At 39.9% G+C, this 24,056-nt stretch overlaps 1 protein-coding gene across 19 annotated transcripts in view; it reads right to left on the bottom strand.

Moving 5' to 3' along the window:
* KMT2C (lysine methyltransferase 2C) overlaps positions 1 to 24,056 on the bottom strand; it is a 336,413-nt gene that overhangs the window by 121,137 nt on the left and 191,220 nt on the right. For 16 of the 19 annotated variants that reach the window (XM_073334588.2, XM_073334594.2, XM_073334591.2 and 13 more), the window contains 6 exons: positions 22,681 to 22,852; positions 20,116 to 20,230; positions 14,992 to 15,164; positions 13,941 to 14,104; positions 10,157 to 10,270; positions 1,958 to 2,700 (listed from right to left, as the gene is read on the bottom strand). In XM_073334588.2, coding sequence (XP_073190689.2) covers positions 1,958 to 2,700; positions 10,157 to 10,270; positions 13,941 to 14,104; positions 14,992 to 15,164; positions 20,116 to 20,230; positions 22,681 to 22,852 — 1,481 coding nt within the window. Of the gene's footprint in view, positions 1 to 1,957; positions 2,701 to 10,156; positions 10,271 to 13,940; positions 14,105 to 14,991; positions 15,165 to 16,675; positions 16,743 to 20,115; positions 20,231 to 22,680; positions 22,853 to 24,056 lie in introns of those variants that run through there. The other 3 variants (XM_073334599.2, XM_073334600.2, XM_073334604.2) reach the window with 3 other exon arrangements.

Genomic DNA, 24,056 nt, shown 5'->3' with positions numbered 1-24,056 from the left:
TGTTGACTTTTTTTTTTAAATGTTCAATTATTTTCCTTCACCACTGATGTATATTATTACTGAATTAAAGCTGGAAAGAAATAAGAAACTGTTAATGTGATTTTAGTAGAATTCACAGAAAGCCATTTCACACATTAAAATATGGCCATTTATCCAAATCTGTCCTTTGTGCTCCCCTCTTACAGGCTCTCCAGCAGCTGTTAACTAACAAACATTACCACCAGAACTGTGGCTGAGTTCTCACAAGTCATGGGGGCAGTAGCATAAGTAACATTTAGTTTGCTGATGTCCAAAATAAAGATGTTACCACCCTTTGACATGCTCTCTCCCTATCACACACACAAAAAAGCATTTTAAGGTCATTTTAAACTACACTAGAAAAAAATCTGTATTACAAACTAAGTAAACTTTAACAGGAAAATGCATTTTATTTTCAAGACATTTAAGTATAGAAACAATGTCATATCATTCTAAAATATGTGAATGTTCATTTAAATATCATAAGGAGATATTAGAGCAGGGGCAAGTACAGTTTCTTCTAGTAGATTAGCTGCAAATTTCTGATTTACTGCATATTTCCAGCCAAATTCATTATGTTTACATACAGTGAAAGCCACTGAGAAATGCACCAAACCCCAGCTGATTGAATGATCTTGTATGCAATTTGCTGCATTTACTGTAGAGGATTAAATTAGTCTTGGATTCTTAATCCTTGGAGAACACTGTTTATCACCTCTTAAAAAATATCAGGCTTTGCTTTGAGCTTGTGAATAGTCTTAAATAAGGACATTTCTACACTACAAACTTGCATGGGCGCTGCTGCGCCGACACAGCTGCAACACACCGTCGCACTCCTGGTGAAGACGCTTTAAGACGAAAGGAGAAGCTCTCCTGCCGAGATAGCACTGTCTACATGGAGGGTTACGGTCAGTATAACTACATCACTTAGGGGTGTATGAATTTTTCAAACTCCTGAGCAATGTAGTTATACCAAAGTATGTATGTAGTGTAGACCTTGCCTAAATCAGTAATATGGAAAGCATCATATAGATTTTACAAGTCTTTCCTTTACAAAAAACAAAATTATGAGCCTATGATGATCAGAAGCATAAAATGAAATTTTGTGATCTTGACTAATGAAGTACTAATTTTACTAGTCACAGTACAATATTTCTTGTGAAGAATTTGCAATAGCAAAATAAATGAGAAAGATGTGTAAACAATTTGTTTTCAAACTATATCTTTAGTGTGTATTATAGATGATGCAGTAAGCTACTTACTCTTGAGGACTATGATCAAATCTAACCCAAATCACAATTGCAATGACTTGTACCAGATAGTTCCTAATAGATATCTGTCAACGTAACAAAATCAGATCATTTGCCATAATCACAAATTTCTGCCCGGGGAAAATCTCCCAGCACAAGGACAGCGAGGTTGCTGCAGGTTCATCTATAAAGGTAGGTGAAAAAGTTTTACCACATCCTGCCTACAAATACAATATACGAATCAAGATGGAAATATACGCAGATTGATATGAAACAGTGAGAAATAAGCTTACACAACAAAAACTATGACATTATGGATAATATCACTTCTGGGATGTACCTTGAATATTGCATTTGAGGATCATATAAGATTTCCAGTTTGCTCTAGTGCTCAAAGGATAATCCAAAAGTAAGAAATTTCCCATTAGAGAACTTCACCACGTCTTATCTTCAATTATTCAACCTGTAGTTACCCAGAGTTTTTCAAAGCAAATGTGTTTAAAATAATGGATTGTTAACAATAAACTGTATGCCCAATTTATACTGCTGGATAAACACAATGTATATTTTCCAGGATAGATCAAACTGTTTTTCATAAACCCAAATTTGATACTTCTTTCAAAAACACAGTATATTGAAAGTTAACAATGATTTGTCTACCAGCTTCAATACTAAAACAATATGCTCACCTGTCTTGATCTGGGTCTCCCAGGAGAAAACTTTCGTTTGGTGATAGCTGGCTTTCCCATGCCAATTTTTGGAGTGACAGATATATAAGTTGTTGGGAGAACATTTCCAGCAGAGGAACTCCGTGGTGGAGTCTGACTGTGCAGCATGTCATGTGCAGAATGCAAGTCTAATGAAACTACTGGTGAGGAACACACACTTCTCTTGTTTATATCAACTGATGATGAAAATGAAGAATATGTCTCAGTTGGTGACTTTATAGGTTTGTCTCCTAATAGTGAACTGTTGTTTGTACAACTTTCATTTGCAGGAGTGGTTTCCACTTTCAACAGAAAAGTTGGTGTTTCAGAGCTTTCATGGGTTTCTTTCTTTTCTACATCTTCTTGCACTCTTGCTGTCTCCAATTGTTCTTCTATCTTGAAAGAAGTCTCCTCTTTATTCACAGACCCTAAAGTCTCTGGTGGTGTAGTTGTGGCCTCAGGTGCTGAAAGGGGAGGCCGAGATTCCTCTGTGGATACTTCTGATACCTCAGCATCTTGTGACAGTTGTTGGTCTTCTGCTTGTTTGTTTGACTCTGGCTGTATTACAGCTTGAATGCTTTCTGTCACTTCTATCATGTGCTTCATTTGACTGTCATCAGATGCTGGTGTCCTTTTAGGAGAGGTTTCCATTTTAGTTGTATCAAATTGATCAGAAACTCCTGCTTCCAGTTCAACAGTCTTTTCATCCTGTGATATGTCTGTAACTAAGCGAGAGCATATAGTTAGAGATTCATACGAAAGCATCAATAGTAAAAAAAGGTTTATATTTTAAAAATGAAAAGTGGGCGATATTTCATCATTAAAACATACATTTATCTTCTAGAGGAACAATACTGCAGATGGAATCTAGGTTTAAATATGACGGCGCAAGCAAATAGGTTGTTCTTAGGCCTGGATGACATAGTTTTAACCACATGGCTACGTCTGTTACGGGTGTGAAAAAAAAAAATCACACATCAACAGACATAAGTATGCCAAGCAAAAGCCTTGGGTAGATACAGTTATACTGGCAAACAGAGTCCTTTTGCTGGTGCAGCTTATTTCATTTCATGACCTGGCATAAACTATACTGACAAAAAAACCTCATTTGCTGTTATGAGCTATGCTCCCAAATCCTTTCTAGTGTAGACTAGCCGTTGTGGAAGATTTTTCACTGTGAAACTTGCTCCCACCCAGAGATCAAGTTTGACCAAGTCTTGAGATTCTGGAGGAACAGGTGCAGCAGCAATGTGCTCCTGGATCAAACTATCTAATCCCACAGACAAGATACTTTAAAATAATAAATATTAGTATGTGAGATGATGGGAAGTGGACTATTTCTCCTGAAAGGCTGCAGATGTATATTTAAATCTATGTATTATAACTAAATGCTATAGTGATGGACACATTATAAATATGAATAAATACATTAAATTGCTATTACTACCAATCAACTATGTTAAGGGAAAAAGAGAAGTGATATAAAAAAGTTAACACCATACAACAGCCAAATATTATCCTTTCTAAGCCCCCAATAAACTGGGAAAACAGGGCTGTGTAGCTTCTTTAGGGGTCTACCTCCATCTTCCCCTACCCCTCCTCATGGGAGCTCATCTTCCCTCCTGGATTTGGGAGGAAGTAGCTGGGAAGGGGGAGTATTCTAGGTGATTGGCTGGTCTAAGTGGTGCAGCAGAAACCCACTGGCTCCTGCACACCGAAGGGGAGGCCATTCTAAATCCTTTCCCCTTAGCTGGGATGCCATTATTCGCCCAGAACATGTCACCATGCTGCCAGATAGTGTTTCTGACATCATAAATGCTGTCAGGATTACAGTAAAATGTTTAATATATTTCATGACATCAAACCATACCAAATGTTTTATGTATCTAATCCATAAAACTCAAAATACAACCTAGAAAAATAAAAAGCGTTTGCTTATACACATACAAATGATCCAGTAATGGGCAATGATGGAAAAGTTAAAGCCAGAAAATAGGGCTGTTTAATAGGGTATTTACACTCTATATAAAATCTTTTACGTATATAAAATCTTTTTTTGCTTCAGTGTGGCTGTGGTGCTTAAATCTAAACATGTACAGAAGTAGTACAGAAGGTCCATCTTCCTAACGAACACAAGGGAACGGCAGAAACAGTTTATAATGTAGTTAAAGTAATGTGTTAGCTTTGAGCTATGTAAAGTGAAAAGTATGTTCAAAAATCACAATATTCACTGCCATAAGCTTTTTAGATTTCAATATTCAGTAAGTGGATTAACAACATGGATTTAATACGAAGCTTCAGAATTTAAACAAAGACCCAGTGCAGCACAAATCACTCAGATAATAAATCAGAATAGTATATATTTTCAAAAAACTGACCACAACTAAATTTTTCCAGTGGGTAATTCCTTAGAAAGTACAGTTTTCCCTCTGAAAAACACTTTTGACAGATTCATAACCACACAATGTTCTCCATAAAAATCTTAAAAAACAAAGTATCCACAAATTAAACAATCTCAGATAGTGTAAACTGCCCAGCTGTACAAAAACGCTCCCAACCGTATACAACTAACAAAGCTCCCCAGAGCTTGTCACTTAGGATCAGGATGAAAGTGTGATTTCAAGTTATGGAATGCAAAGGTGGCAAGAAGAAAACTTTTCTTGTCAAGGAATGTGTGAGCCTGAGCCATAAATTGCTGAAGAATTAAAACTTTTTCTTTTATAAAGTCAGCCAAAACAACATAATTTTCTTGTTTTTGCAGTAGTATCACATTAAATGCTCATGTTTGTAATGTATTGCCACCAGTGGGATTCCTTGCCTCAAACTAGCTTTCTCCCATGTGGCATCATTGGTATTATCTCCATATAAATTGAATATAATCCCAATGGAATTTGCCCAATTTTCTAAATTCTCAAGGTCCTATTGCAGTTTCACTTGATCTTCTATTATGTTTGCAATCCTTCTTAAATTGGTATCACCATCAAATTTGATTATTTAATCTTCCAGGTAACCTGTGAAGCTATTAAATAGCACTAAGACCAAAAGAAGCTCACTTGACACATCAACTGGTTTTGATTATGCTCTGACTGTTTCTCTCCACTTCTGGTTAATTAAACAGTTTTGTGTTCATATTACCAAAAATCTTCCAAACTTTTACATTAGGTCATTTAGACCAATAACAAAAATAGTTCAGTCAATTCACTTTATCCACAACAATTACAATTTTATTTAATGATAGAACAAACATATTTTTGGTCTGGCTTTTCTTTAAAAACAAACCACCACAAATATCTTCCTTCCCCACAAATCTATGAGTCTTCCTACAATTGTCATCTAAATATTTCCTGTATTGTATATTTTAATAGGTTACCTAACTGTTATTTATCCAAACAGTTCAATATATTTACGCTTTGAAAATACTTTGTGCATTCCTCTTGTGCTTCCTGTGACCTTACCAGTGAATTCAAACCATCAGCTATATATTTTGCTATTTGTTTCAGGATCTTGGATACAACTTCAGGTCCCACTGGTTTAAAAGCCAACCAATAGTCTCTTAGCTCCTTTGAATCTATCATTTAGCTGAGACTAAAATATGGGAAGAACAAGTTAAATATTACAAGTTAGGTGTCCTCAAGTCAGCGGGGCCTGATGAAATACATCCTAGAATACTCAAGGAGCTGACTGAGAAGATACCTGAGCCTTTAGCGATTATCTTCAAAAACTCATGGAAGACAGGAGAGATTCCAGAAGACTGGAAGAGACCATATATAATTCCAATCTATAAAAAGGGGAATAAGGACCACCCAGGGAATTAGAGACCAGTCAGTTTAACTTCAGTTCCTGGAAAGACAATGGCGCAAATATTCAAGCAATTAATTTTCAAACACCTAGAAGATAATAAGGTAGTAAGTAACAGTTAACATAGATTTGTGAAAAACAAATCATGTCAAACCAAACTAATAGCTTTCTTTGACAGGGTAACAAGCCTTGTGGATGGGGGAAGTGGTGGATGTGGTATATCTTGACTTTAATAAAGCTTTTGATACTGTCCCTTATGACCTCTTCATAAACAAATAGAAGATAAAACCTAGATGGAGCTACTCTAAGATGCATGCATAGCTGTTTGGAAAACTGTTCCCAGAGAGTAGTTATCAGTGGTTCACAGTTCAGCTAGAAGGCCATATCGAGTAGGGTCCCACAGGGATCGGTCCTGAGTCCAATTCTGTTCAATGTCTTCATAAATTATTTATGGCATGGAGAGTACAAGTACAAAGTTGCAGATGATACAAAGCTGGGCGGGTTTGCAAGTTCTTTGGAGGATAGGATTAAAATTCAAAATGATCTGGACAAACCGGAGAAATGGTCTGAAGTAAATAGAAGGAAATTCAATAAGGACAAATGAAAAGTACTCCACTGAGGAAGGAACAACCAATTGCACACACACAAAATGGGACATGTCTGCCTACGAAGGAGTACTGTGGAAAGGATCTGGGGGTCACAAGCTAAATGTGAGTCAACAGTATAACATGTTGCAAAAAAAGCAAACATCATTCTGCGATGTATTAGCAGGAGTACTGTAAGCAAGACACAAGAAGTAATTCTTCCACTCTACTCCATGCTGATCAGGCCTCAACTTGAGTATTGTGTCCAGTTCTGGATGCCACATTTCAAGAAAGATGTGGATAAACTGAAGAAAGTCCAGAGGAGAGCAACAAATATGACTAAAGGCCTAGAAAACATGACCTATGAGAAAGGCTGCGAGTCTTTCACAGAGGTCAGGGAAGTCACAGATTCCATGACCTCCATGAATTCTGCAGCTGATCCCAGGACCGCCTAAGCAGCTGGGGCGGCCCTGGGGCCAGCTGCACTGGCTGCTGCTCCGACGGTCCCAGGCAACTGGCCCCAGGCACTACCTCGGAGCAGCGGTCCGGGAGCAACAGTGGCACCCCAGGTCGCCCTCACCTGGAGGAGCAGTGGCAGGACCCCAGACCGCCTCTGTCTGGCGGTGCAGTGGTGGCATCAGCAGGGCCCCGGGCTGCCTCCCCTCCCCACCCCGGAGCAGCAGTGGGGCCCTGGGCTGCCCACCCCCAGAAGCAGCAGTGACAGCAGGGCCCCCAGCTGCACCCCACCCCCAGCAGCATCCGCTTGAGCACACCCCCTCCGTCAGCACCTAAGGTTTAGTTAGGGGTATTTTTAGTAAAAGTCATAGACAGGTCACTGGATGTGACTTTTTGGTTATTGCCTGTGACCCGTCCATGACTTTTACTAAAAATACCTGTGACTAAATTGTAGCCTTACCTATGAGGTAAGATTGAAAAAAATTGGTTGTTTAGTCTGGAGAAGAGAAGACTGAGGGGTACATGATAATAGTTTTCAAGTACATAAAAGGTTGTTGCAAGGAGAAGGGTGAAAAAAATTTCTCATTAACCTCTGAGTTTAGGACAAGTAGCAGTGGTCTTAAATTGCAGCAAGGAAGGTTAAGTGGGAACATTAGGGAAAGCTTCCTAACTGTCAGGGTGGTTAAGCACTGGAACAAATTGTCTAGGGAGGTTGTGGAATCTCCTTCACGGAAGGATTTTAAGAACAGGTTAGACCAACACCTTTCAGGAGTGGTCTAGTTATTACTTAGTCGTGCCTTGAGTGCAGAGGACTGGACTAGATGACATACTGAGGTCCCTTCCAGTCCTACACTTCTCTGATTCAATGATTTTTCAAATAAATAATTTGACAAGTTCATTGATTACATTACTCAGTGAAGAAAATTCAGCTAGTCTACCCAAGAGTGCTGGAACAAAATGTCACATACAGAGAGCCTGATGGTTTAGGCTTTGAATATTTCTGAATTAATGGATGATCAAACACCTAATATTGAAGACAACAGTCTTCCTGATTAGAAGCCAACCTATGTTTTGGCTAAAGCTTTGTAATGCCTTAAATGACTTTTCTTTCCTATGTCTTAGGAAACAAACAAATAACTCCATCCACTAACCAACAGTTACAGCCTTATTATAAGACACTAAAGGTGTCAGATGCTCTAAAGTGCTACAAAAAATACACAAAAATGGAACCACCAACAGGTGCATAGCTATTGTACAAACTTAAGGGTATGAACTTGATACTTAATCCTTGACCTGGTTTACAGTTAAAAGTTAAGCTGACGTAGCTATGTCACTCTGCAGTGTGACAAATCCAAACCCATGAGGGATGTAGCTATGCTACCTGACCCCCAGTGTAGATGAAGCAAAGTTGACAGTGAATGCTTGCCACTCTAGCTACTATCACTCAGGTAGGTGGTGTTCCTACACCAATGGAAAAACCCCTTTTGTTGGTGTATGCTGCACTATGGGGTTACGCTGGCATAGCTACGGCACTGTGGCAATGCCAGCGTAGTCCCCTTAGTGTAGACATGTCCTTTTCGGGCACACACTGTAATTTCTCAAAACCCAAATTTCTGTCAGTTCTCAAGTTGTGTGCAGCAACCTACACCATTATTCAAAGAGCAGCAAATATGTGGAAAACATCTTATTCTGGAGAAACTACATATTGTATTCAGAATAAAAAATGTTTTCGTAAGAATTTCTCCTGCTGCCCTGTTTTGAAAACAAACACGATAAGGTCTTTTGTGGTTCACTCTTCCAGGCAGTAAACAGATGTCAGATAAAAGATGAGTTGCCTCTTGAACTTAGGAAAAAGTGTACAAAGCTATAGGACTTTGGACTTGGTGGCTCATTTGTTAGTGTTCTACATTTCCATATGAGATACTCAAGTTCTCAGTCTTCTAGCTGACAAGGGCAGGAAGTTCTGAAGGAGTTGCACATTCAGCCAACAGGAAGAAGGGTCTCATGTTAATCAACAGCACCCTTCGTTCCGCTGACCCCAAAGCCAAATAAATAAATGCGTATGTTACTTCTCAAAGTGCTTTAAACAGAGTGGGTAGATTCCAGTAAGCAGTGTCAATGGCAATTTTTGAAGGGTGGTCCATCCACAGTCAGACAAAATGGAAAGGTGACTACAATAAGGAAAATCAAGGGAACTGAATTTAAAGCAGGGGGAAAAAAATGGCTTGTATTTTTGCCATGAGCTTCTTTTTATGAGGGTAGAACATCTATTTTAAAAATCCACTTGCATTTGGAAAAAAGATAAAATTATTACAGTAGGTCATATATGGTTGTATGATTAAATCCACGTAGCAAGCATGCTGGAAGCACTCACCTCTTGGGTATGTGGCCCAAAACACACAAGGGAAAATTCAGCCACTCATCCTGTTGTGTGCTATTTGCTAACACATGAGACCATGTGAAAGCATAAGGGATATCATTCCTCTGGGGTCAGAGGCCAGCAGCTGACTAATTAGGCCCACCTGATGCACCTGGGAGAAGACCTGTATAGCTTAGCAGGCTGTTCTCCATAAAAGGAGGACCAGGAAATAGAAAGGGAGAACTATGATACCTGCCAGAGGCTGAAGCTACATCTGTGAGGAACTGCTCTCAGAAACAAAACGGACAGAAGGGAGACGGTGGGAAGTCCTATTATCACAAAGGCTTTGAGGCAAGAGCCAGGAACTTTTGGGTTGAAGAACTTATGGGGATGAGGGACAGACCTGGGGAGGTTTTGATCTTATTTTGTTGAGGAGACTTGAAAGAAAAGAAACAGCAGCAGCTGTCCCTGCTGGAAATTACGTTCCTCAGACTCTGTGAGAAGGTTCCAGGCAGAATTCCCTGGAGAAGGGCACTGGGCTCAACAAGAACAAGCCTGGGTCCAACTAGAAGAGGGGCTATATGACAGGCCCCAATCCTTTGCAGACTCATACAGAAAGTTTTGCAATTGAAATTATATGGCAACAAATAATATAATATTTTTCTCTATACTCCACAAATATATAAACATGCCCAGTTTGGTTAGCTTCTATGTCAGGGAATATCCACTCCCAGTAAACATTTAACATTTTTTTCCGCATATAAATGTTCTGCAGACACAGTTTATAATTTTATCCTTGTCTTAATGAAAATAATCTTCCAAATAACAAAACATAGTTAGTACAGCCACTGAAGAGTTCTGGTGATGGAATCTATACAATTCATTTGACTCTTCAAAAGGCAGGGAATCTTCCTGTTAGTGTTTATGTAACTCCATGAGCACTTTGTGATATATTTTGTCTGGCTGTGAACCTCTCATTCTTACCATTTGCAGCACATCCAACTGTTGATTCTTGACCAGAACCATCATCAGTAACTCTTTTTTCCTGAAATGCCACGTCTTCTGCATCACCTCCAATTTCCATTTCATTTGTACAAGCTTAAGGAAAAGCAAAGCATTTATCAATTTTGACGTAGCATTTATTGTATTACTTTGGCATCTGTGGTTGCTGTCATTGCTTGACCTTTTTGTTTAACAACATGGTATTTAATTATGTGATCTGAGATAAGGCAAATCAGGACAACTAGAAGGTTAGGTAGAATATACAGCATTTCCTAAAGAGCTTGTCTAAACATGGAGTTATTCAGGAATAGCTATATCTCCATGTATGGAATAACTCAATGTATTGAAAACTCCATGTATGGATACTTATTCTGGAATAAGAGTGTCTTGGCCCTGTTTAACTTAATCTACCCTAATGCTACATCTACACTCAGAGCCTATGCCAGCATAGTCCCCGAATGCAGACACAGCATTCACCAACAGAAGGAGTTTTTCTTCAGACATAGGAACACCACCTCTCTGAATGATGTAAGCTACATTGACAGAAGCCCTCTCCGTTGGCATAGTTATGTCAATATTATGGTTTTTGTCAGCATAGCTATGTTGATGGGGGTGTGGTTTTTCACAACTATGACCGACATAGCTGTAACAGTTTAAATTTTAAGTGCAGACCAGGCCTAAATGGATTAATTTTAACAGGTATAAGGCACTCTTATTCCAGAACAAGAGTGTCCACATGTGGAAGTATTCAGGAATCTATATTGCACTTTAAATTCACAGCCTACTTTAATCCCAATTAACTTTCAAATATAGACAAACCCTAAGGGCCTAATTCTCATTAGTGCTACACCATTCTGACAGTGAAAAGGGGCTGTAAAATGAGTGCAAGTGTAATTTTGTAAACATAATTTACACTCACTTTAAAATCCCTTTACACTGCAAGAGCCATATAAAAGAGCTATGGCGTAAATGAGAATCAAGCCATAAGGTCCCAAATCCTATAAATAACTTGAAGAATTATGGCTGAAAATATTTATACAAATAAATAATACATGAACACTGTAGACTTATGACATAGTGAAGAGGCTCTAGAGTCTATCAATGTTCAGAACATTGCCCTTTCAACCTACTTTCCTGACACAGCAAACTTAGCCAGTGGAGGCTAAATTTTCTACTTGAGGCATAGGCCTTCTTTCATATACAAGGATCCCATTTCAGCTGCAGGAAGTTGCATGGAGAAAGCATATTAACTCAGGTTCAGAGTAACAGCCGTGTTAGTCTGTATTCGCAAAAAGAAAAGGAGTACTTGTGGCACCTTAGAGACTAACCAATTTATTTGAGCATGAGCTTTCGTGAGCTACAGCTCACTTCATCGGATGCATACCGTGGAAACTGCAGCAGACATTATATACACACAGAGATCATGAAACAATACCTCCTCCCACCCCACTGTCCTGCTGGTAATAGCTTATCTAAAGTGATCATCAAGTTGGGCCATTTCCAGCACAAATCCAGGTTTTCTCACCCTCCACCCCCCCCCCACACACAAACTCACTCTCCTGCTGGTAATAGCCCATCCAAAGTGACAACTCTCTTCACAATGTGTATGATAATCAAGGTGGGCCATTTCCAGCACAAATCCAGGTTCTCTCACCCCCTCACCCCCCTCCAAAAACCACACACACAAACTCACTCTCCTCCTGGTAATAGCTTATCCAAAGTGACCACTCTCCCTACAATGTGCATGGTAATCAAGGTGGGCCATGTCCAGCACAAATCCAGGTTTTCTCACCCCCCCACCCCATACACACACAAACTCACTCTCCTGCTGGCAATAGCTCATCCAAACTGACCACTCTCCAAGTTTAAATCCAAGTTTAACCAGAACGTCGGGGGGAGGGGGAGGGTAGGAAAAAACAAGGGGAAATAGGCTACCTTGCATAATGACTTAGCCACTCCCAGTCTCTATTTAAGCCTAAATTAATAGTATCCAATTTGCAAATGAATTCCAATTCAGCAGTTTCTCACTGGAGTCTGGATTTGAAGTTTTTTTGTTTTAAGATAGCGACCTTCATGTCTGTGATTGCGTGACCAGAGAGATTGAAGTGTTCTCCGACTGGTTTATGAATGTTATAATTCTTGACATCTGATTTGTGTCCAATGAGCGGTGTTGGGCTGAAGTCCTCATTATGGTGCACGCCTACCAGAAGCCTACTTTCTTTTCCCCTAAAAGCCTTTATACCTAATAAAATTCATTAAAATGCAGTAGGCGAAGTAGGGGACAGGGAAAATGTAAAGTATATACTAATAACTCTAGCTCCTAAGTAACTGATCCTCAGATAGCATTAGTGCAAAAAAGCACGACTATTGCTTTTTGTTCAGGAAAGCCTCCTGAAAGTTCAAAAAGCCAGAAACTATTAGGTGATGCTACTTTTAGCACCTAAATAGCCCTCTCAGAGACTATACCAACATTAAAGTGATATTTTAATTTCAATTTGAGGAAACGATCATTTAGATTGGTTCCAAATCTGGGTTTAATGTACAGAAGTAATCTCTTGGGTGTAAAATGCTACATGACTACCCTCCTATAACAGCTTCAGATTTTCACTAGTAGTAGTTGGGATGACAACCTAACTTTTCCTTTGAGGAAAAGGATACATTACTCAGTGTTTCATCTGGCTAAAAAACATAACCAAAGTAGTATTTTCAATTTAAAGCATTCAAATAAAAGCTTCAATTTATTCAGCAGTGTCTTCATTTTAAGGTTGGAAGGCTTTTAGGATTAGTTTTGTGTGCTAGCTCAAACTTCTCCCTAAATGCCCTAAACACACTATTTGAAAGGTCAATAACCATGAGTAGCCTTTTCAAGATTGAAGTGACCTTTTGCTAACCTGTTGTACATGTTCATTCTAACCTCTGCCATTCATTTATTTATATTTACCTACTGTCACTGTCCCTCTCCAAGAACAATTTTTCATTATCCCCTGCTACTCATCAAGGGTGTATACACATGGACAGAGCCAGCATCAAAGATGCTTGTTTACGCAAAGGATTAGCCTGCACACATAGGAGAATTATACTTGACTTTTCTGATAGTTCAACATTTTCCTCATCACCAATGAAGGAATAATTGGCTCCCTGGGATATAGATACCTTGCAGTTGGTTTCCCTATTTCTTCTAAAAAAAGCTCACAATACATGGATGGCAAGAACTTACAAAGGGCCAGATTGGCTGATGCTGTCAAAGCAGTGCAAGACTTCACTCGTGCCTGCTCCTAATGAAGGTGGTGTTTTTTGTAAAATTTCTAGCCTCTGCCTCCAAGCTTAAACACCAATCTTATTTCTCCCATTAGACAAAGCATGCATGAGAAGAAGTGCAATCCACAAGACAATGTGGTGTGAAATACCCACGTGTATTCAACTTTTTTTTCCCCCATTACAATTTCACAAGGTAGCAGGTCTAGTGGACAGAGCACCAGACCATGACTTGGGTTCTGCTCCCAGCTCTGTTGATGACCTACTGTATAAGCTTGGACAAAACACTTCACATCTTTCTGTTTCCCCTCTCATCTTTGGTCTGTCTTGTCTAATTAGACTGTAAGATCTTTGAGGCAGGGACTGTCTCCTGTCTAACTATTTTGTTTTGAATTAGACCCTTACAATGGCAAAATACATTTCATTGAATGCTGTTTAATGATTTAATTAAATACAGCTTTACCATAACTAACTGTTTGATACTCTCACACTTTGAGAGAGAAATTTTTACCTGTCACACTGACAGATTCAGGAATCAGTCCAGAAGTCTGCATTAGATCACATGGCTGTGTCTGATCCACTTCTTCTAGTTGTTTACAGAGAGTACAGATGTAATCTTTTAACTGTGAATCCAATTCATTACTTGGAGGTTTGTCACATTCTGTATGAATCCACCTGGATAGATTATTAAAGTTACATTAATTAAAATTAATTCTCATTAAATTATAAAATGTCTTACTAAGAATCAATCTCTGTCTCTCTCTCTCTTCATTCCAATTCTCAGAGTACGCACAAGCACACGAATGCACACACACCACAAAAGTGTAAACCAATGCCTAAAGGGTGCAATTATAAATTATGACTAAATGTACTTTGACTTATTTAGACAGTAAGGCCTAGAGAATGTGATTCTTTTTCCACCTTAGAACTACTGCTGCTTTGGGGGAGGGAAGAAATAAAAAAAAGCTTTCAATACATCAAGGAGAGAACAAATTTAAATATCAGTCTAAACTTTGCTTAAAGCCAACTATGTAACCATAATATTGTTCTAAATGCATATCGATTTAAAGATTTCCCGCCTCTTTCATCCCCCCCATTACTGAGCGAACAGCATGGGTATAACTGGATACAGAATGCCTATTCTATAGGCTTTGCAAAAGAAGACAAATACAAATAATTCTGTTTCTGGTATCTTCATGAAATTAAAATTTATAATAGAAAGAATTTAAAGCTAGTGCTCATAAATGTTATCACTTTGACAGCCCTGGTCCGCTCTAGTCTTCAGTTTACCCACGGAATAAATGCAACATGACTAACTGCAGGGCAAGTTTCTTTGTTATGCCCCACCCCAGTCTCTAGGAGGAGAGAGGACAGTTTACTGACCATGCCCATTTATTCATTTGCTGAAATTACAAACAAAGGGACCTATTTATTGACAACTATGGCAATGTTTTATGATGACCCTTGCCAATTAAATGAAGTGAGATGGATGCACTAATTTCAGACAGGCTGCCAAACACATTAAAATCATTTAAGGAGTTGTAGTAAATTCAGCTTCTTACCTTTTGCACATATGACAATGCAACAAGTCTTTCTGCAAGTCTGCATGGCATGATTTTTCACAAAAAGGACAGGGTAGGTTGTCTTGCTGTTGGTAACAACTATCACACACTAGACAGTTGTGGTGCCACTGACAACTGGTTCGTGTGCCACACTCGGCACACACTCTGCAGTTCTGGGGACCATAAAAAACAGGGATTTAGTTTGTTAATTATGATGCTACACTGTCATTAAAGGGGCATTTTTAAAATCCTTTTTTTGGCAAATGCTAGTAAATGATACAAGATTAACCACTCTGACTCTGGAAGTTTTCTATCCACAGAACATGTAAAGCCTGGCAAAAGCAGGAAAAATTTCCTTGCACTGCACTCTCACTTGAAAGGGACACAACCTTTCTGGTGAGTGGATACTTCAGTCTCTAATCCCATTCAAAATGTCAGCTTCTTGTTCAGGCTACTAACAAGAGGATCAATTAGTACAACCTGTGGTGGTGCTTTTGTGATTCTGACACCTGTATGATGAGAACTGAATTAGGCCTCAACTCATTTCACAAAGGTCACCAAATAAAATTGTATACTAACTATCTTCAGTCCATATTACAATTTTTACATTTATAACTTCAGAACTAATGGTTATCACCTTTTAACAGTACTCATAACTATTCAATTACTGCTCATTTTCTGTGTAGTATACAATGCCAGAAAATGTATTAACAAATTATTGCCATTTACGATGACAACAATGGGATAAATTCAGTCTCTTCCTCCACGGTGAAAGAGGGCCTTGTGCAGTTGAATTGTGTTATTTTACTGAACAAGGAGTGTCAGCACAAAGGGAGGCATACGGGGCAGGAAGCAACTACTTCATGGCACAGACTGGAGTGTTGCACAAGCCCCTTCAAGAGCAATGTATGGAGACAGACATGACCAGATGCAGGGAATCCATATGGATCATCCACCTTCCCATCTCCTACACAGGGAGCTGCTTAAGTGCCTATATGGGCTGATTCAGCGACTGAACTGAAGCATGCAGATCTCCCCCTTTCCACATGAAGTGTCTGGGGGTATGCATTAGGATCAGTTGCCTCCATGCTAGCCTTCCTTTCTCTTCTAGAGGCACTCTGAAGGAACTGAACTGAAGTACTCTCCACCAAGCAGCTACGGTGCCACGCCACAACCTGATGGCAGAATGCCTTCAGAGATCACTAGGTTGGGATTTCTGGCCTGTGTTCTATGCAGGTGATCAGACTAGATGATCATTATGGTCCCTTCTCACCTGAAAAAAACTATGCATATTATCTTGATACAAAGGGAATGTTATAAAGACAGGGACACAATCGCTGGGGGTTGGTGCCCAGGGGCATCCCTCAGCATGCAGATCTCCCCCTTCCCATATGAAGTGTATGGGGGAGAGAGGGGAGGAAGGGATGCATTAGGATTAGGTGCCTCCATGCTAGCCTTCCTTTCTCTTCTAGAGGCACTCTGAAGGACTTTTTGTAAGGTCCATGATTTGTGTTTGGGGAGGCAGACTGCTGTGAAAAAGCATGCCATTACCTTACTAAACTTAGAGAACTTTGAAGAGAATCTCCACACAGATGTTAATATAGCTTGAACCTTTATTATTAACTGTTTCTGAGAAGGGCACCCTTCATGTTCTGGAACACCACATGCACCAATGCGCACACACCTTTTGTCTTGGGTGGCTGGCCCCGGTAAATGAAGCAGCTGTGCCAGAACAGGTGCTCCCAGTTTGGCAGGGCAATACCAAAGGCTATAAAGGATCAGGGAGAAACAGAGAGAGACTGAGTCAGAGCAGCCTGAGTCAGTCACAAAAAGGGGCAGATGAGACCTTCCAGAGACCAGAAGAGGTCCCTGAAGGAAGCTGTAGGAGATTCCTGGGGAATGCTGAAGGCAAGAGAGCAACAAGAGGGTTTGCTGGACAACAACCCAAAGCCAGAACGCCAGGTCCGGAGGGTTGGGGAGCACTGAAGGCCAGAGAGCAGCTGAGTGAGTTGCCTAAACTGGAAAGTGAAAGCCAAGGTCTGGAGAGGGCTGAAAGCACAGGAGTAGTGGAGGGGCATATTCGCTATTGTGCCCAAGCTGGAGAGTTGGACCCAGGTGAATAGTTAGAGGGGCAGAGGACTGAGGGGTGCACTCCTGGTGAGAATGATCTCCCAGCAACGTGGCTGTGGGGGCTCCTGCTGGGAAGAGCAGGGTTGCATGCCTGCTGGGAGAAGGACAGAAGAGGACTGACAAGCTGCCTTGGTTTTGCAGAAAACATTGAAGGTGTGGTACTTGGGGTGTTAAGGGACTGGATGTCCTGGCATTTTAAGGACTATAGGCACTGTATACGATAAATGGACTATGTGTTGGGATTTTTGTTGGCAATTATTTGCACAATGTTAATGTACTAAACCAGTCCTAAGGAGTGATATAACTGAGGCAGGAGAGCCTGGCATAGAGATACTCGGGACTCAGAAGGAAGAAAACTGAGGCAGGCACAATGGCTGTGCCATGGCCTGCTGCAAGAGGATGCTCAAGATGGAGCCACTCCTGGCACTGTTTAAGGTTATTCCAGGGGCAGGAGTCAAATAGGGAAGCCTGTCAGAATGGCACCACTAATAGGAAGATGGGAAGAGCACCAAGAGGCTTGAAGGCCATGAGGTAACACAAGGCCCCCTCACAGAAGACTCTGACCCCAGCAGATGCCCCAAGATTGGTAAGGTTTGGGGCCCAAACTCACTTCCTGTTCCACTTGAAGGGCAGTCCCACACTCTCCCCAAGAAGAAATGATCTGAGGAAAGCTCTAAAAGGGAAACAATGGGCTGTTCTTCCCCCCACATTCCTTCCCTGAGATTTTATTTTGTTTTGTATCAAAGAGACCAACCTGGCCTAGAGTAATGAACCTTTAGTTTGTTTTGCAGCAGTAACATTATATACATTTTAAAAAATATATGCTTAACACCTTATTGACATTTTACACAATTCTAATAGTGTAACTGCAAGCCTACATTTCACAACTGGATACCCAAGCTACTTTAGGTCACAAGGAAATGCGATAAGTACATATCACAGATCAGGTTCCAAAAATTGTCCATAACATATCAAATCTTTTTTATATCAGGCAAAAGATTATAATCAAAGCATCAGTATAGTAGAAAGCCAATTTTACAAAATGATGCAATACTCAGAACATTTTTAACCAAAACAATTTATTTGTGACAGGCTGTCATCAAATGGTCTTTTCCTTACAGTCTCTTCCTCCTAAAAACGTGGCTACACTGGGGAGGGGCAGACTGCTATAGATAAAGCTGAAGCCACTAAGCTTGTAACACTGTTCTATCCCCCCAAAAATTATATCTACACCATGCAGTTGGTGGAATACCAAAGATCGAACATGATTGATATTGGTGCAGTAAAGTGACTGTTGCTCATTGTACCACTAATGAACAGCCGCATTCTGTTTGGCAGCATAATCTAGAGGAATGAACACAAGACTGGAAATCAGAAACTCTAGTTCTAACCTCAGGTCTGCACTGACCGGTGTGTGGACTTGGGCAACTTATTTCAGCTTTATATCTTAATTTTCCAAGCTGTAAAATGTAGGTCAATATACAGTAAAAGCTTTGTTAACCGGCAGGCTGGGGAAATGGGGGGAGTGCTGAAAAGTCAAAAATTCTGGTCAACTAAGAGGGAGGGAGTTTGGGTGCAAGAGGGGGCTCAGGTTAGAGTGCAGGAGGGGGGTGGGGTGCTGGATCCAGGCAGCGCTCACCTTGGGCAGCAACCTGCAAGCGGCAACATGTCTCTGCTGCTCCTAGGCGGAAGCACAGCTAGGTGGTTCTGCGGGTTCTGCGCACTGCTTATGCCTTGCCCCACTCCAAGTGCTGGCTCTGCAGCTCCCATTGACTGGGAACCGTAGCCAATGGGAGCTGTGGGGGCAGCACCTCTGCCTGGGAGCAACAGGGACATGTCGCTGCTTGCAGGGAGCCGCCTGAGGTGAGCACTGTCTGGATCTGGCACCCCGAAATGCCTCCTGCACTCCAATCCCCTGTCCTGAGCCCCCTCCCGCATCCAAACTCCCTCCTAGAGCCTGCACCCAGCACCTCCTCCCACACTCCAACCCTCTTGTGGCTGTTCCTCCACCTAGGAGCAGCAGGGACATATCTCCACTTCCAGGGAGCCATGCAGAGACAGGTAGGGAGCCTACTGGCCACACACCAACCAGACTATAAACTGGATTTTCAATGAAGATCAGAAGTGCTGATTTCTAGAACTTTCCAGTTGGTAAAATACTGGATAACACAGCTTTTACTGAACATACAATGCCTACAGTATTTGCCCTACATGTATATTATCACCATTAAACTTGTGTTCAAAATGCGGCACAAACAAAAAGCACTATATAAAAAACTAAACATGATTAGAATAAAGATTTCTCATGCAGGTTTTACATAAATTGGGAACATCTTATGTACAGAAGTTTATTTTTAAAAACACAATATAATTTTATGAATATGCTGGTTCCTGTCTGGCTGTCATTTTATTAATTTAAAATCAACAAGTAAATAAGCTTTAGGCATCCAGCAAGCTGACTAGCTGGCAGAGATCCTTTCCAGTAGTAGAGGCATCTGGCTCAGAGGCAACAAATTCTCAACTCAAAAGATGAATAAAATAATAAATCATGCAATACTAGGGTAAAGAACTGAATAAAACACATTATGTGATAAGTCTTTGTGAGAAAGAGCTTCAAGCAAAACAAACAGCATCTTTTTAGCTAGCCTCCATATTTATCTTCACTAGAAAACATCTCCAAAATAATTTACACCATTCAGTATCACATGTATGAAATTCTCTGGGATTAAAAAAGCTAGACTGTTGTCTTTATGTTACACCCATATGCACATCTATATTGATTTAAAAAAAAAAAACACCACCAAAATACTATTTTCACTAGCCAGGGGATGAATTCAGATACTTTTACTCACTTCAAACAACCTTACTCCACAAATAATCACTCTGGTTTCAATAGCAATAAATATGGAGTAAGGTAATACTCAGCATGAGCAACGATATCAAGGTTTGGCCCCACACAGGTAATGAATAGTTTTTAAAACATATTCAACTTACTTTGCATTTCCAGCCATTTGTTGGTACAGAGTCCATAACTGGTTGTAGACAAAAAGTATGGTACCCTTTGTCACATGTATCACACACCAGCATCTTGTTGTCTTCCCCAGAATGCCTGAGAAATATGTCAATGGAGACACTTAAAGTCTTTTAAAACAGGCTATACTGAAAAACTCTCTTTAGAAAGTATTCTAAGAATAAACCTGGGATAATTGGGCACAGAACTCTCTTTACATCACAATAGCAACATACGGACACAATTTTCAAACATAGGTGCCTAAAGACAGGCTCTTAAATCCATATTAAAGAAACTATAAGTGGTCTTGTTTTCAAAATGGCTGCACACTTTCAACTCCCATGACTTCTGGAAACCGGCCGTTTTTATTTAGATGTCTATACGTGGATTTAAGACCTACCTTTTGACACCTATGTTTGAGAGTTCAAGGAACATCTGACTAGAATTAACATATTTAGATAGAATTCCATCCAGGTGAATCAGCTCAAAATTTGAAACATTCCGCCTTGTGTGTGTCTGGAAAGCCTATGTAATTTTACCTTCTTCTCAAAACAAATGATTCAATGATATTTTTTCAAAAAAGGAATAGTTACAACTTGGCCTGCCAATAAGCCTATGATGACAAACCTATATGCATGCAAATGAGTAAAAATAACTGTTAAGGGAGAAGATTCCAAATCCAATTATCTTACAGATTACGTAGTCGGGCAGCTCTTCAGTTGGTGTAATCATCATAGCTCTACAGCCTTCAGTGACAATTGACAGGTTGTGTGTGTGTGTGTGTGTGTGTGTGTGTGTGTGTGTGTGTGTGTAAAAAAATAGGCATTTAAAAAAAAATTCCCCATTGAGAAAAGAACAAGCTGAGGATCTGCCCGGTATTTTTAAATATCAAATATATTTTGTGTATTTTTAAGTTCTAATAAATAAACATAGCAACTGAGTGTACCACTGAGGTTTGGTTTTGATGAAGAAGCATAGTTAAACTGCAGACTCACACTCAGAAGTCATCAGCAAAATGTCATACTGCATATTAGATGCTACTTCGTTATCTAAGAGACATGATATTTTGAGAGAAAGACACACATGCTGCTCTGAATAGCAAAATGGATAAGACTCTGTCCTATGACACTTGCTTAATTCTGTCACCCTATCCTCAACAAAAAAATACACCGTGTATATAATCACATTTTACTACCTATTCCATTTGCCATTGCGGAGAGGATTTTTTAACATGTCTTCCCATAAGACAATGGAAGTCTTCTCGTGGGTGTACTTTTTAGAATGTGCTCCAATACTAATCCTTGACGGCTGAGATCTACTGTAGTCTGCGTGTGGTGAGAGAACATAACTTTCTTTGAACTTCTTGTTCTTGGTAAATGGTGCAGCACTAGAGGTGGTGCATTTTGCCCTATGTATCAGGCATATCAGGCAGCAATTAAGTGGTTATTCACTCTCAGATTGTCCTTGTTGATGTCCATAAAACAGAACAATATTCTTTTTCTTTCTCAATGGGCACTTAAAAATACAACGTGTATTAGATAGATCTTATGCAGAGCTGACCGAGGGGGGCGCAATTTGCCCCAGGCCCCGGGACAATATACTATACTATAGTATTGCAACTTTTTTTTTAATGGAAGGGGCCCCCGAAATTGCTTTGCCCCAGGCAATGGTCTTATGAGAATAATTGTGCAGGTATATTCCAGTCCCCAGTGAACCCTTGCAAAATTAATTTCATTGTTTCAAATGCCTGCCTGTCTTATCAGTGGCTGCTCTTGATTGGTCATCACCTTCAACTTATTTAGGTAAGCCACAAATCTGTTTTAGCAATGACTCATCAGTTCGCTCCCTCTACAAAGTATTCTGAAGTAGAAGGATCAGTCTTGCACAAAGAATGCTTCCAGCCAGTGGTAAAGTACCTAATATCTAGGAGTTCCATTTCAGCTCTTTTTTGAGGAAGATTCAGAAGCTTTGGGATTTGATCAGTTATTTAAGTTAGCACTATGTGCTAAGCCAGGGGTGGCCAACCTGAGCCTGAGAAGGAGCCAGAATTTACCAATGTACATTGCCAAAGAGCCACAGTAATACATCAGCAGCCCCCCATCATCTCCCTCTCTCCACCCCCGCCGGCTCCCAGCACCTCCTCCCCATGGGCAGCTCTGCCAGTCAGCACCTCCTCTTCCCTCCCTCCCTCCCTCCCTCCTGATCAGCTGTTTCATGGTGTGCAGGAGGTTCTGGGGGGAAGAGCGAGGGCATGGCAGGTTCGGGACGGGGTGTGAAGGGGTGGAGTGGGGGCAGGGCCTGTGGCAGAGCCTTGGGTTGATCAGTGAGCACTCCCCGGCACATAGGAGTCGGTGCCTACACAAGGAGCCACATATTAACTTCTGAAGAGCTGCATGTGGCTCCAGAGCCACACATTGGCCACCCCTGTGCTAAGCAGATGTACTTTGGTCTGAAGTCTTTACTTTTTTAGAACAAACAAACAGTTTTATTAGTAACATTTTCTTCTTAAAATCTGAGCGTATGTAAAACCATGCCCCATTCTCACTTACTTGCAGTTCTGGCACACTTTGCAGTCAGGACACTGCCAACCTGCTCGTTTTAAAGGTGTAACTTGTATATCCAGGCACATCCCATGGTAATGCTGCCCACAGGTAGTACAAAAAAGTTGATCTAAGAGGTCTCCAGGGCTGTCACACACTGCACAATTTGCTTCTTCCTTTGCTATAATTTAAAAGTTTTCCAATTATTCAGTGAAAAATTAAAGTTTCCTTGATTTTCTTTCTAAAGCCAAACTTTTCCATACATTTAGAAATCAAGAGGTAAATGTTTTCAAAATATTAATCAAGTTTTTTTTAAAGACTGATATACAGTTCAATAAAATAGAGAATACTATGTAATATTTTAAAATTTTTAATCCATTCAAATTTAATTAGTTTTCCTGATGAATATATGCTCTGGTGGTGGGGTTTTTTTTGGTTTTTTTTTTGTGTTTTTTTGTTGTTGAGATCTGCAGCTACTCTTTTCACACCAAAATTACATACATTTCAAATCTTTAAAAATGAAATCTTACTAAAATAAACAGATTTACTCTCCTCTCCCCCTGAGACTTAAGGCCTATTCCTGTCAGTACAGATTGCAGGAATGAGATTCTCAGTGGTTTTAGTGTTACATTTTGTCCTACCTTTTGTTATTTTATGAAAGCTGCACAGTATTTTTAGCTGGCACATGTACATTTCTTTTACATGCTTTTTTAGTCATTTAGTCTTAGACAGTAGCTTACATTTGGTTAGTACAGCTTCAAGATTTTGTCCCGATATAGCTCCTGTTAGTTTTACAATTACTAATTTAAAATACTACTGAATAAAATGTACTGCTACATGCTTACTTTCTAAGGCTCTGATTCAGGAGCTTCCATGCTCAGGAATGGCCCTTACACATTTGCACATGTGTAAGTCCACTGAAGTCAGGACCTCAAATGCTTTTCTGAATCAAGCCCTAACTCTTTTAAAATGGCAAAAGACTAACAATGAACTTTTATCACCTTCACTGAGAAAACAAGAAATACTAACTCCATTTGTTGCGAGTCACACTATCTTTATGTATATTGTGCATATGTACACACACAAGGACATATGCCAATTGCTGGGTGTAATTACAGACATAATAAATCTATATTAATGTATTCCTTAAGTAAATTGGCCCTACCAAATATTAGTTATATCAAAAACTGTAGCTATGTAATGATGTTTTTGTTTCCATTTTACTAATTTTACAAAGAATAATTTTGAAGTAATTTCCTTGCCTATGTCATTAAAAAGGACATGTTTTAAGTACAGATATATAATTATAAATGGCACAAATAATGACGCGTATAATTAAGTTTGCCTGACATTTTTCATTGTAAGACCCTATTTTTTCAGTTGCT

Source organism: Lepidochelys kempii, chromosome 2 (assembly GCF_965140285.1).
Source record: "Lepidochelys kempii isolate rLepKem1 chromosome 2, rLepKem1.hap1, whole genome shotgun sequence".
NCBI classification, from domain to species: Eukaryota; Metazoa; Chordata; order Testudines; family Cheloniidae; genus Lepidochelys; species Lepidochelys kempii.
The sequence above is the reverse complement of the archived record's forward strand: the minus strand, read 5'-3'. Positions and strand labels throughout refer to the sequence as shown.